Source organism: Opisthocomus hoazin, chromosome 2 (assembly GCF_030867145.1).
Source record: "Opisthocomus hoazin isolate bOpiHoa1 chromosome 2, bOpiHoa1.hap1, whole genome shotgun sequence".
Classification (NCBI taxonomy): Eukaryota; Metazoa; Chordata; class Aves; order Opisthocomiformes; family Opisthocomidae; genus Opisthocomus; species Opisthocomus hoazin.
In genome coordinates this window covers 3,118,252-3,132,661 of record NC_134415.1, presented here as the reverse complement: position 1 = coordinate 3,132,661, position 14,410 = coordinate 3,118,252, and the positions used below count along the sequence as shown (strand labels likewise).

General features: G+C 48.3%; 1 protein-coding gene across 1 annotated transcript in view; it reads left to right on the top strand.

Moving 5' to 3' along the window:
* The first annotated feature begins 1,398 nt into the window (after positions 1–1,398).
* Positions 1,399–14,410, top strand: part of UNC93A (unc-93 homolog A) — a 29,507-nt gene continuing 16,495 nt past the window's right edge. Inside the window, exons 1-5 of the mRNA XM_009944112.2 lie at positions 1,399–1,565; positions 8,038–8,174; positions 8,277–8,479; positions 11,999–12,180; positions 12,943–13,172. Of these exons, the coding sequence (XP_009942414.2) occupies positions 8,393–8,479; positions 11,999–12,180; positions 12,943–13,172 (499 nt within the window). The 5' untranslated portion in view covers positions 1,399–1,565; positions 8,038–8,174; positions 8,277–8,392. The remainder of the gene's footprint in view (positions 1,566–8,037; positions 8,175–8,276; positions 8,480–11,998; positions 12,181–12,942; positions 13,173–14,410) is intronic.

Sequence of the window (14,410 nt, the reverse complement as noted above, 5' to 3'; positions counted from 1 at the left end):
TAATTTTCTTCTCCTCCCTTGCAGAGCAGAGATCTCACAATGAAAAGGCACTGAGATTTCCTGTAGTGTACTCTGGATTTCTTTCTATTGGTGTTTTCGAGTAAAACACTTCTAATCACACTAGAAGCTATCTCTGGAAGAGAATGTTTAAGATAAAACTTAATTAAGTCAGTCTTTAACACTGAATAATTATAAGTACCATACCTCCAGAGGGCAGGCATGGAAGAATCCACGTTTAGCATCATTTTTGCAATTTCTGATGGTTAAGCATATTGGATTTTTTTTTTTAAAGTAGCCATAGACATATTTAGTCCACCCTGGTCTGCTTGTTGGCCTTAGGGAATCTAGCAAACAGAATGGCAATGCCTTTTCTCACAGACAGCCTACAACAGTTAGCCGTCTGTTAGGAACTAGATACTGCTTCTAGATTTCCTGCCCACTGCTCTGACAGTTTTTCCTACACATTTCTCCAGAGTTGTCCTACAATGCTCGGAAGTCTTTAGCCTCCTGCTTAATCTGGCTTCACCAGGCTTTAGCTCTCTCATGTGGGAAAGCCAAGGCCACCCATCCACCAGCGTGGACTGAAGCTACTGTTGCCAAGGTCAGCAGGCTTCCAGTAGTTGCAGTGGATCCTTGAACAGACTCTGTGTGTTTTCCATCTGAACATGAGGAAGAACTTCTTCCCTCTGAGGGTGACGGATCCCTGGCACAGGCTGCCCAGGGAGGTTGTGGAGTCTCCTTCTCTGGAGATATTCCAGACCCGCCTGGACGCGGTCCTCTGCAATCTGCTGTAGGTGACCCTGCTTTGGCAGGGGCTTGGACTGGATGACCCACAGAGGTCCCTTCCAACCCCTACCATTCTGTGATTCTGAGTGCCTCTTCATAGCAAAAAAACAGGATGATTTTCTAGAGATACAACCCAGGCTGAAACTATCTGTATGCAGTGCCTATTCCTGAGCTACTGTTAAATGACCAAGGAACCGGTGGTAACAGAGGGTCAATTTTCACCTTCTTGTCCCCAGTATGTGCCCACTGTACCGTGGTGGGCATGATGGACAGTCCTCACCATCCTGAAGTTATGGAATGGCTTGCCTGAAATGGACGGAGTGACTCTGATCAGCAATCTCAGCTCTCCTCTGGAGGCGGGAGCCCTTCGATGGAATATGAACAGCTGCAAGAAATGAATATGCAAGCAAAACAGTACTTACTCTTGTTTCAGATGATAAACAAGAGGTGGAGCTGTGTGTGTCCCGTCTTCCTAAGTACTGTTTGCTTCTTGGCTGAAGGCTCACATGAGGGACTGACAAAGCAAAGAGGAATTTCCAAACAAGGATAGGGATAGGAGTTTTACAATCCTCATGAGCATACTGAGATAGTTTCCTTAAAGATCGGTGCAAGATTAGAAGTACACAGAGGGCTTGCTGATCTCCCTAAAACAGACGGGAAACCTGAAGCTTGTTCAAAGCAGCGACCATCCAGACGTTCCCAGTTGGACGCCAGTACCTGTTTCCGGGGAGGTCTGTCACAGCTCCACGATTTCAAAGTTCAGGAAGCCACTTGAAAAGGTAATTTGATTTGATTGAACGTGAGGAGACACAGATTAATGGGCCTGCGATCGGAGGGACGTGTGTGGGAGCAGGAAGGGCTGCGGACGAGAGGAAAAGGGTCAGGGACGGCTGGTAGAGAAACAGCGTGGCTGGATGGCTGCGCGATTTGCCGATGCTGGGGCAAGGGAAGGGCTCTGTTGCTTGAGCCTGGGGGAGACTCTCAGTCACTCTAGGGAAGGTATGGAGCTTCCCCATATTCTGTGTCACAGCAAGGGTAAAACAGGTAATCACCCACCCCAGGCACTTGGTGATATCTACTGGGATAGGGAAGAAGTTTCATTGGCAAAATTTACTGCTGGAAAGAAAACAACAACAAAATTGCCTATTCTGATTAATTCTAATATATCTTCTTTTTTGCCTGTAAGAATCCCTTTCCCTCATGCCATACTGGATACCAGCTTGTACAGAACAGCCCCTCTTTCACGGTTCACTCTCAAGAGCCCCTGCTTGCACTTCTACAGCTTGGTAGCTCCTGCTCCTCCACGGAGTTATTGTATATTCAGTGACAGAAAGTCCAAGCAAGAGGCAGCAAGGCTTACTGAGGAAGAGACTCATGCTACCTTTTCCTTTTACCTGCCGTAGATATTCACATCAATGGCAAGTGGGTGGTAAATAGCTGGTAAATATTCCTCTTATGCCAGTCTCCAGCCATGGGTGCAACTACTGGACAAAAGAAAGGTGGGAGGCACTGGAGAGGCAGAACCTCCACATCCTGGGATGTCTACACTGATATGCCTTTAAGCAACTCTGGTCTCCATGACTGAGACTCATTCTCCTTCCCTTTTTGTTTCCACAAGGAGATAAATTGGTCACGAGTCCTTGTGACAGCCTTTGAGAAGCAGGGGCTTCCTGGCCGAGTCTTATAGACCCTTTTTTTTTGTGCTAGCTTGAGAGTGGGCATTAATAACATGAGCAGCCATCTCTGAACCAAAAGTACAAGATCTGGGTTGCTGACAGAGGCCCATCCTCCCAGCCCACATCATGGGTGTGTGCAAGGAATTTCTGATGCAAGCTCATGTGAACAACCAGTATGCAGCTGAGCAGCTTCCAGCAAACGGCTCTTAAGTCTGCAGAGCCGCTGCCATACAAAAGTCTATTGTTCCCATGCAGGATCCACCCCCCTAGCCTTTCAGTACAAAAGCCCAAGCAGATCACAACAGCAGAGTGTTTATCTTAGCAGGGTGTTAAGTCCTACCAACTGAGTCACAGCCGCTGGTTTAGGATTAGAAATGGCTTTACTCCAGCTATCCCGAACCATCCAAAATGCCGGGCGAGACAGATGTACAACGTCAGTGCTCAGGCAACAGTTTTAAGCAGGTAAGATGTGAACAGGCAGAGTCTCAGCCAGTTGAAAGCACTTTTTTATAAAAGAATGACTGCAAGAGAGCTCTGGTAGAGAAGCAGGGGGTTGTTCACGGGCAGCTGTCAGCCTGGAGAGGCTGATCTCCTCGTATAGGGCAGGGGGTTGCCTTCAAAACGCTTGAATCTCTCCCTAGGCTAGAATTAGTATCTGTGAACACCCTCACAGATGTGCTTATGCATTGAAAGCTCCAGCCAAGAGAGATGAAAAACTCAGCAGGTGAGTAACATCCAGAGGAAGCCCAACACTTACAGATACCCTTTCTCCACTTCATAAAAATTTATAAGTGAGCCCAGACTGGCATCACATCATCCTATCCTCACTTGACTCCTGCCTTTATTTTAGAGACAATATCGGTTATTTGGACAGCTGGATTCAGCAGAGCAAAGTGTCCTGTGAGAAAGTCTCCTACACAGTCCTACTGATAGAAAAATCACTACTGCATCCAAGCCCATGGCCTGCTTGCTCTCTGCTCTTTTTCCATTTGGTCCCCTTTCTACCACGAGCTGGCTCCTAGCCCAGGAGACAAGGTGTCTTTCCTCCTCTTCCTTCAGGAATAGGTAGTGGAGCTGGAAAAGGGCCTCGTGAGATACGAAGGGCGGTGTTCAGGAAGGAGGGAGAGGGATGTTACAGCCTGTGAGGCTAAAAGTAGTGTAACAACCTGTGAGAGGGGAAAACAGGTTGCCCAGGGAGGTTGTGGAGTCTCCCTCTCTGGAGATATTCCAGCCCCGCCTGGACGCGGTGCTGTGCAGCCTGCTCTGGGTGACCCTGCTTCGGCAGGGGGTTGGGCTGGGTGACCCACAGAGGTCCCTTCCAACCCCAAACATTCTGTGATTCTGTCAACACAACCAGCAGCTTTCAGGTGACTCCCTTGAGAAGCAAAAAGTCTGTTGACACCCAGGAGATAAGGTAAACAGAAGAGAAACAGAGAGATGAAGGCAGGGTGATGGGAACAGCAAAGCAGCAAGGAAGGACGGTGTACATCAAGGACGTAAAGGAAGATTGAGATAGACAGTATGGTGCCTCCAGAGAAAGTCAGAGGACGTTAGCAGGTAGGATTCAGACAGAAGTGGCATACTGATGTCTATGCAGCCACGCACGTAGAGGGGTCTTGAGAGAACAGATGAAAGGACAATATCAGTGGATACACTGCATGGTGGAAAAGGTGCGGTATTTGAAAGGAGAAAAGGGAAATTCAGGGAATTTGGAAATGAGAGCTGAAATGCTGGAGGAGGGGGAGATATTTAGACCTTCAGTGGCACACAGGAGCAACTCACACTGCTGGAACACTTGGCACAACAAAAAACTATTTTCCTCTGACTTTGTGGGCAAAATGAGTTCACTGACTGGCAACTCCTTTCCCACCCCCTTCCCAGCAGAAAACAGCTTTTACTGCTTGATCTGTTCAGCTCGGTAGTACGGATCTCACATCTGGGTTCTGATGCTCTCTCGATGTCTAACAGCCTGCATTTTCTAAGACCCCTGTCAGGAATGGCTGGGCTTCTCAAGGTGTGTGGGGCAACTTTCATCATCCCTGTCTCAACTCCAAAATCAGCAGTGAAGGAGGAGGGGAAGACCAGAGCAACATGGACAGGCTTCCTGTGTAGGCAGCCTGGACCTTTTTTGTTCTGCAGGGGCTAATGAAAACGGAGAAGCCAGACGTTGGTCTGGCAGGTGGGAACACTGCAGGTATGTCAGGACAGGCTCATTTCCAGGGAGAACAGGACTTTGGGAAAAAAAGAGTGGCTGCAGCAGCTGGACATGCCTGGGCATCTCCTAGGAATCAGCCATGCTGTCCCATGCCAGCTGCAAATTCATATCCCGATCATTTAATGTTGCCCAATGAACCAGCCGTATGTTTTACAGGTACCCCACTCTCTGGAGAAGTAATTTATTTCCTCAGACTCTCACACTGCTACAGCCCATGACAAGCGTCTCCAGAAGGTGAGCATGTGGGGTGGTGGCACAGGAGGCTCCTGACTACCCCCCAGTAGTGTATGGGAAGACCACTTGGGGCTCCTGTGTCTACAGGATGGATTAAATAGCAGCAGCATGGGTTCAGCCAGACAGGACTGTAAGCCAGGTAGTTCTCTGTAGCTTACCAAGAAGAACCATGAGATCTGCTGGTTTTGCCACCATTAAGAGCTCCAGCACAAGCCAGTACACCAGGGCCTTTGTAGTACTGCTACAGCTCAGCACAATGTGCTTAGTCCTGATGTTCCCCTCTAGCACATCTGCAATGCCTTCACCGTGGAAAAAGGGCAGGGATCAGCTTCTTTTCTTGAAGTGGGAATATGGAGCCTCTGCCTCCACTGTCCCCCCTCCCCACCCTCCATGGGCAAGCACATGTCCTCTGCAGCTCCTGCTCGCTGTCAGCTCCTCAGGGACCAGCGCCCACCAGGGCCAGCTCTGAGAAGACCTCTTACCACGCTTGCCCATATTCTGTGGGTGGCCAAACCACCGGCTGGCTGGCGTACAAAAACACTCATCCTTTCTGCAGAGAAAGGGATACCACGTACCACCAAGGAGCTAATTGATTAAAAGCCTCCTAAGAACAGAAAATCCTACGGTGAGTATTCCAGTTGGGGGGTTGTTTTGTTTTGTTGTTGTTGTTAAAATAACTGCCTAAGCAATACATTTAACCAGCAACGAGTAAATAGGGAAATGATAATTATGAAGCGCAACTGCCCCCCCAAAGATTAGCCTCCGGCGCTGTAATCTTTTAAGTAAAGGCTGCCCTCGTTTGCACTCAGAAAATAAACACAGGAAAACAAATGTAACAGGCTGTGGGATGGAGTGGTGAATTTAACCAGGCTCCTCTACCTCCCATTTCTGTGACTGCGCTCGGTGGGATATCTCAGGCTGGTGGCTGCAGCCTCCTGCGGGAAAGCTAAGCCCAGACTGCAGCATTCAGCTCCTGGGGCTCTCTCCATCTCAGTTAGACCGGCAGAAAGGATGAAAGCGGTGTCAAGGGGGGATAGACTGCAGGCCCCCCGAGCCCCCGCCGCCTGGTACCGGGGGAGGACATCCTCCTCCTCGTCAGATCTCCTCGGGAAAGCCTCTGCGCATTCCGAAGGAGGGGTTCAGGACCAGGCAGTCCGCTAACCCAAACCAAGGGATGCGGCACAGGCCAAAATGTCTTTGATCAGTCAAAAGGAGAGGAAAAAAACCAAAACAAACCCTCCACATCCCCCATTTGCTCTCCAACATTTGCTGCTAAGATGACGTGGCCGAGTGAGGGGTTAGGAATTCCTCCGGCTGAGTTAGGAGTTCAGAATTCCACAGAAGTGTTGATCAGATAACCTATCTAACACCGCATTTTAAAAATAGCGGCTGGTTAATGCTGGTTTTTTTCAAAGCTGTGTTGATATTACTGCTAATGTCAAGAAAGAGCACTAAAACAAAGGCTTTTAGAACCGGTTTGGTTCTCGTCTCTGCCCAAGCAGGTGACAGGCACGCTTTTGTTTAGAATAAGCATTATTCGTACATTTTCTCCTCCATTTTTTCAGTGGTTTTCAACCTATGGCCTCAAACCCCTAGAGTTTTACAGACTATTTCTAAGGGATCCAAACCAGAAACAAGCATGTTATCACCGGGGGTAAACGCCTAACGTGGGGATCTGCACCAGAAAACTGCAAGGGTCCTTAAAGCTAAAAAGATTGGAAATCACCTGGCCAAAGTGCCACCAGACTGGTTTATAAGCCTTGAGGAGAATTACAAACACTGTAAAACAAGAGTAGCATTGTGATGCTATTGAAAGTGTTTGCATGCTGAGCGTAGTAGCCTGTAAAATAAAAAGCCGCCAATTCACAATCTAGACTTGCAATGTAGAAGTACCATCAACAACAGAGAAATAAAAGATTATGTTTTCTGCATTATTTTGTTCAAGAAGATTATAAGACAAAAGGAGAAAATGAAAAGGCACATGCTGGAATTTTCTCCAAAGTAGAAACTAGCTGTGACCTCTTTAACGTATTAAATCAATTAATGAGCTAAAGCTTCCTCCCCTCGCCCTCAGATGTCCCTGTGGGAAGCCAAACTGTGCCATCTAGTGGGATTTACACCAGATCTTCGCTGCACATTCCCACTAGACGCTATGGACACCCTACTGACCACCTCCACTTCCATCCGTTTTCGTTAAGGCATGGATTTTGTCGGATCCCACTCGGCTCCCAAGTTCAAATCCCTGCTCTGCTTCAGCCAGGCTTAGGGGCAGAGAGGACTCTGCGTGTTCAGAAGGGGAACGTTCAAAAGCTCGGGCAGAACTCGCAGGATGGCCGACGTGTCACGGGCGAACACGCAATGCAACTTCGCAAGGGCAGGGTCTGGAATGAGGGGCGGGCAGGGGCAAACGCGGCAAGGCTGGCTGGCTGGGGGGAACACCTCACCCCTTCAGGCAGGCACCACTGGCAAGGCATTCTGAGGAAGAACTTCTTCCCTCTGAGGGTGACGGAGCCCTGGCCCAGGCTGCCCAGGGAGGTTGTGGAGTCTCCTTCTCTGGAGATATTCCAGACCCGCCTAGACAAGGTCCTGTGCAGCCTGCTCTGGGTGACCCTGCTTCGGCAGGAGGGTTGGACTAGATGACCCACAGAGGTCCCTTCCAACCCCTACTATTCTGTGATTCTGTGATTCTGTGAAGGCGAAATCCATCCCGCAAAGGCTCGGTTTTCCAGAGGCTGGAGGGGAGGAAGACGTTTTTTCATTTATCTGCCCGACCCATGTTTCTTCTTGGCTTCTGAGTTGATGGGAAAGTTGGGGGAAAAATTATTGTTATGAATAGGACTTGGAAAATCTGAAACACCACCACCACGAGGTTCCCCATGGAGGAAGGCACTCCCACTTGCCAGGCAGACAGCGACCTTGCTGTGGTCCGCGGCATGGCTACAGAGATGGCGTGCGCAGACAACGCTGCGACACACCCAACCTCCCCTCCCAGTATGCTGCTGTAACCTTAGTTAAGCAACAGAGCTAATTTCCCTACTATCTTTTAACCTTTGGCCTTTATGGATTAGTGTATTTTTATGTGACAGGCATTTCACTACTTGCATTTATTTTTTTCTTCTGTGCTAGGGGTAGGAGAGAGCCATACAGCGTACGGCTGCGGTACTAAAGCCAGTTCAAGTGTCGCAAGCGCCGTGCATACCTAGGTCTGATAAAACCCGACGGCTGGCCTTCGGGAGCCCTCATTGCTTCCTCGGTCACACCAGGTGAATGAGTAACAACTCCGTCAGGAGTTTTCAGTATCGGAAAAAGTAAAGTTCGCTGGCCAATCCCCAAATCATTAACAACTCTTTCCTCTACGAATGCAGTGAGAAGTGACCTTTTCCAACAAAACGTAAGCCGTTTTTCTCCAACTCAAAGCATCCCCTGGAATAATTGGATCAGCTCTGAGCACCGGCTGACCTTTTGTCTCGCACGAACCAACATGGAAAGGAATCTTAAGAATGTTTTGGTCATTTCGTTCGGATTTTTACTTCTCTTCACTGCTTACGGAGGACTCCAGAGTCTACAGGTAAGTGGAGCATCCCTGGCGGGTTGGCAGGACAGCTGGCCTGGGCAGGCATCGGGCAGGCTGGTTGTGTGAATCCCACCAGCCTTGCCCTGGTTTCTGGGGGGAAGGCGCAGGCAATAGATTTTACGAGGTGGGTTAGGACATCAGCGAGGTGAGGGTTAGTATCCCTCACCCAGATCCACAGCATTTACTGAATATTTTATTCTAGTACTTCTCAGATAGTTTGTAGACTTGTGTCAGGCTACTTCTTTAGGTCCACAAAAGCTGCTTGAATGAAAACTAAATTTCTCAGAGATTTTTCCGAAAAGAAGATACTGCAAAATCGAAAAAAAACCCCATTTCTGAAGAGGGTTTGTTCTGAATATTTCTAAATTGCTATGATTGTGTTATTATTACACAGCAATGTAAAATAATAAAAATGTATGTCCAAACCATTAAATAATACAAATATAAAAATATACAATAACTCCTGGTGTCATGATGTAACATAATAATAAAAAATATTATTTTAAAACAAAGGCAGCCGTGGCTTGTATTGGCATTAATATCTTAAAACACAGTAGCAGAGATGGCATTTGTTCAACTTCTTCATCAATGACCTGGATGAAGATTTAGAGTGTGCCCTCAGCAAGTTTGTTGATGACACCAAACTGGAAGGTGTGGTAGATACACCAGCAGGCTGTGCTGCCATTCAGCGTGACCTGGACAGGCTGGAAAGTTGGGCAGAGACGAACCTGATGAAGTTCAACAAGGGCAAGGGCAGGGTCCTGCACCTGGGGAGGAACAACCCCAGGCACCAGTACAGGCTTGGGGCGGACCTGCTGGAGAGCAGCTCTGTGGAGAGGGACCTGGGTGTCCTGGTGGGTGACAGGTTGACCATGAGCCAGCAGAGTGCCCTGGTTGCCAAGAAGGCCAATGGTCTTCTGGAGTGCATCAAGAGGAGTGTGGCCAGCAGGTCGAGGGAGGTTCTCCTGCCCCTCTACTCTGCCCTGGTGAGGCCCCATCTGCAGTGCTGTGTCCAGTGCTGGGCTCCCCAGTTCAAGAAAGATGAGGAGCTGCTAGAGAGAGTCCAGCGGAGGGCTACAAGGATGATGAGGGGACTGGAGCATCTCTCCTACGAGGAGAGGCTGAGGGAGCTGGGCTTGTTCAGCCTGGAGAAGAGAAGGCTGAGAGGGGACCTTAGAAATGCCTCTAAATATCTGCAGGGTGGGTGTCAGGAGGACAGGGCCAGACTCTTTCCAGTGGTGCCCAGCGACAGGACAAGGGGCAACGGGCACAAACTGAGGCACAGGAAGTTCCAGCTGAACAGGAGGAAGAACTTCTTCCCTCTGAGGGTGACGGAGCCCTGGCCCAGGCTGCCCAGGGAGGTTGTGGAGTCTCCTTCTCTGGAGATATTCAAGACCCACGTGGACAAGGTCCTGTGCAGCCTGCTCTGGGTGACCCTGCTTTGGCAGGAGGGTTGGACTAGATGGCCCACAGAGGTCCCTTCCAACCCCTACCATTCTGGGATTCTGTGATTCTGTGATCTGAAATGACTTGAACGCTCAATATACCGTCAGAGCTGGCTAGTTTAGTGCAGCCACGCTAAAAGACTGAGGGTTACCATTGTTGTCTATGAATTCTTCAGAGTAAATAAACACTAGGAGGAACGTCTCAGAGTAGAAGACTCTGCTGGTCTACTGACAAAAAAAATGGATATAAGCCATCCAGGAGGAACTTTAGGCAGGGTATTAAAAGATGACCTTGACCAACTGGGTTCTAGAGGGATTTTCCAACTGGTGTGGGAATCTGTATGCTTTAAAGGAGGAGCGCGATACAGGACATGATATGCTTGTTTGCAATAACGAGGGGTTGACCTCATTTCAGGAGGAGGTCCCTGCTAGCTCTGTACATCTCTCCTTTCTCCTCTCCTCGAGCATTTTCTGTTCACTGACACTGTTAAATTCCGAGTTCTGGGAAGTTCTGGAAAATCAGTGCCAAAAGTGGATGGAGAAGTTACAGGCTGGGCAGACTAACGAGGAGGGGAATGATAAACCCAGGGAGCCGTGAGTCAGCCCCACCATCTGCAGCGGTGCATGCCCAGGTTAATGCTGGAACGTCAAGCTTCCCCTCATGCTGCAGGAGGGAGCAGTGCTGATGCACGTAATAGCCCTCTTCTCTCTCTGTTTTGTCTTCGTGGTTAATGAGGACTTGCTGAGACAGAATCAAAAGTAAAGTAGGTTGTTTTATTGTATTGTAGGAGTAGCATTAAAACTATGCATCGTTTATTTCAACATTCCACTCACCCTGCAGAAAAACAGTAACAATTACACTAATCATATGATTTTGGAGTCCTGGCTCCTAATTTTTGGGAGTTGTAGCCGACAAAACCAGACATACGGTGTTTCAGAAATAAGACCTCAGTGATATAAGGATATACAGAAGACATTTTTTACAGTGAGGGTGGTGAAACACTGGAATGGCTTGCCAAGAGAGGTGGTCAATGCCTCATCCCTGGAAACATTCAAGGCCAGGTTGGACGGGGCTCTGGTCACCCTGATCCAGTTGAAGATGTCCCTGCTCACTGCAGGGGGTTGGACCTAGACGAACTTTAAAGGCACCTTCCCACCCAAAGCATTCTATGATTCTGTGATTCTATGATCAGGAAGCCCCTTTGCCTTCTTACAAAACAACCATTCCGATTCTCAAATCCACTGCCACTGCTCGACAGAGGACCTCCTCACCTCGCTGTCCTGCTGCCTGCTCCTTGTCGAGGAGCCACACAGATGCCTCCACGGTCCTGCACAGCTGGACCACGCAGCCACCACAAGGCTTGGAAGCCTTCGGGGCAGCTACCAGCAGCCTCCTCTCCTCCAGTGCTCTCCAGTGCTACTCCCCCCTTCCAAAATCGTATTGGATCATGTAAGCTTTTAATGAAAACTAACAGCAAAATGTTGATAGGCAGCATCTTGATCCTCTCATTGCAGCTTTTACAATATCAAGATAAAAGAACTCTTTTGAGCATAAAAACATAAAACCTGGTTAGAGCAGTAAAATCTTATTCCTCTCTTATGAACATGCGAGTCAATTAATTATTTCCAACTACAAAGAGCTGCTATGAGCATATTAGCATATTTGGACCTTGGCCTCCAAAGAATTTGGAAATCAGCTCAGACCTGTAGTTGAAAGTGAAGAATCTTCCACCGTTGTGAAGTCAGCCCTTGCAAGGCAGATTTGAGGGCATTCCTGCCCAGGACAAAAGGGGAAGGCCAAGAAAAGAGGTCATCCTTCATTCAACTTGCTTTCGGAGAGAAAATCAGATGAATTGTGTTAAATAATCTGAAGTCTGACTCACCTGGTCCTGTATCATATTTTTGTAACTGGGCTATCTTTGTGAGGAAAACCATAACTCCATGATCAGGTTACTTTAGGCTGGTAATACCCAGCCCCAGCTTCCATGTCTCTCTGTTTCTGCCTGAAGCCACTCTCTGTACATGCCTGTGACAAAATTTTCCTCAACCGCTGTTTTTATCCGTGCAGAGCAGTCTCCACTCAGAAGAAGGCCTGGGCGTTGCTTCCCTAAGTGTTGTCTATGCTGCGCTCATCTTATCGTCCATGTTCCTCCCCCCGATCCTCATCAAGAAGCTGGGCTGCAAGTGGACCATCGCAGGCTCTATGTGCTGCTACATCACATTCTCCTTAGGGAACTTCTATGCTAGCTGGTACGATTCAAATACTTTAGCCTTGTCTATTTTGGTTGAACAAAATCAGTGAGGGAGAAGTTCTTTCTTCTTTCTCTTCTCAATTCCTACTCTAACTCTGTGCTGTGGATTTGAAAGCTGGATGCAAAAGGTGTTACCTGAAGGAAACAGGGACAAATAAATCCAGTAGCAGGTGAAGGAGAGAGGTGAGAATGTGCAAAAAAGCCAGAATGCAGGCATCCATCTGCCCACCTGAAACTGCTTCTCCAACTCACGTGTGTAGCAGCGACTTCCCTTCAGAAATAGCAATTAGAAGTTTCGTTTAAAACGCGAATGACTTTTGGGACTGCTTTTGAAAAGACTGAAGGGAAGGCTATCTCCCAGCCAGTGGCTCTGGGAGCAGAGGACCACAGGAGGAGGCCTTGCCCTTTGGGAAGGGGATGAACAACCTCTGCTTTCCAGTGACAGGGGACGCGACTCTGTGGAGGAAAGCTGTTGTGATCCATCCTCTGAAGCATGAGTGCAGTTTAATTCTCAGTTACAGGAGGACAGGGCACATGAGCCCAGACCTAGCCAGCCTAGCCTAGACCCTTGACACAGCTGGGAGTGCTTGCACATCCTAAGCTTCATAAGACTGGCCCCTTCTCAGTTTCATGTAGATTTATTGAATGACACAAAGGATAAATCTATTTCTTTGATGTCTATTTTTGCCTCTGGATCTTTGGGCAAATGATCATTATGCTAATGGATGATAACTATGCTAACTAAAGTGTTCTTTGGCAGGTACACACTAATCCCCACCTCTGTGATCCTGGGCTTAGGAGGAGCACCGCTCTGGTCTGCCAAGTGCACTTACCTCACTATTGCTGGCAATTCGTATGCTGAGAAAGCAGGAAAAAACAGCAAGGACATTATCAACCAATACTTTGGGGTCTTCTTTCTGATATTTCAGTCCGCCGGCATCTGGGGGAATCTTATCTCATCACTGATATTTAGCCAAGATTCCAACAAAGGTAAAAGATATTTTAAAATCTTGGCACTTCTTTCTAGAAACATCGGCTAGTTCTGGATAGGTAAAGGGTAAATTTCTGTAGCTGAGCTAATGACCCTCAGTTGTTTTCACAGTCAGTGGAAACAGGCCCTTCCGATATGACTACGAGCCTACGAGGATGAGGAGGGGACTGGAGCATCTCTTCTACGAGGAGAGGCTGAGGGAGCTGGGCTTGTTCAGCCTGGAGAAGAGAAGGCTGAGAGGGGACCTTAGAAATGCCTCTAAATATCTGCAGGGTGGGGGTCAGGAGGACGGGGCCAGACTCTTTCCAGTGGTGCCCAATGACAGGACAAGGGGCAACGGGCACAAACTGAAGGAGAGGAAGCTCCAGCTGAACATGAGGAAGATCTTCCCTCTGAGGGTGACGGAGCCCTGGCCCAGGCTGCCCAGGGAGGCTGTGGAGTCTCCTTATCTGGAGATATTCCAGACCCTCCTGGACGCGGTGCTGTGCAGCCTGCTGTAGGTGACCCTGCTTCGGCAGGAGGGTTGGACTAGATGACCCACAGAGGTCCCTTCCAACCCCTACCATTCTGTGATTCTGTGATTCTGTGACTTATCTCATCTGAAGGTAGATGTCTGAAAGAGATGGGCTAAATTGCTCTATTTTCTATCCGCTCTTCATCAGCTATAAAGAGAGTTCAGACAGTTAGCTCAAAAATAGATGTCTATTGAATTCCTTTTGAATTCCACCCCTGTGTTGTAAAGCATAGATGGGCTGCTGGCAGTGACAGTCTTTCACATCTGACTCCTATTTAAAGTGGATTAAAACAAAAGGCAAAACACTAAAGCAGCCTTTTCGCAAAGCCTGTAGCATTGAATTAATTTGCTGTTAAACATTGCAGGTTAGTCAAGCTGATGCTGGCACTTGCTGAAAATAAGTGCTTTACAGAATTGTCAAGCAGAAATCAAAGTAGCTGCTGGCGGGAGTCTGCGTGGCAGAGCTCTTCTGCTCTATGTCAGGCTCAGAGATGCCGACGTAGCTTGAAGGAATCACTCGACAGTGCTGCCCTCATTTCCCATGCTTATCATCAGTGTAAGCTTTAGCAGGGCAGTTGTGAAGATAAATTAATGCTTGGAAGCCACCTCAGAGATCCAAAGGGCTACAGCATATTATCGTTGCAGTCTCCCGTGCGTTTCCCTGTTCTGTCAAAGTCAGAGCAGGATGGGCATGGAAAGAGTTCTCCATACACGCTGCTGCTA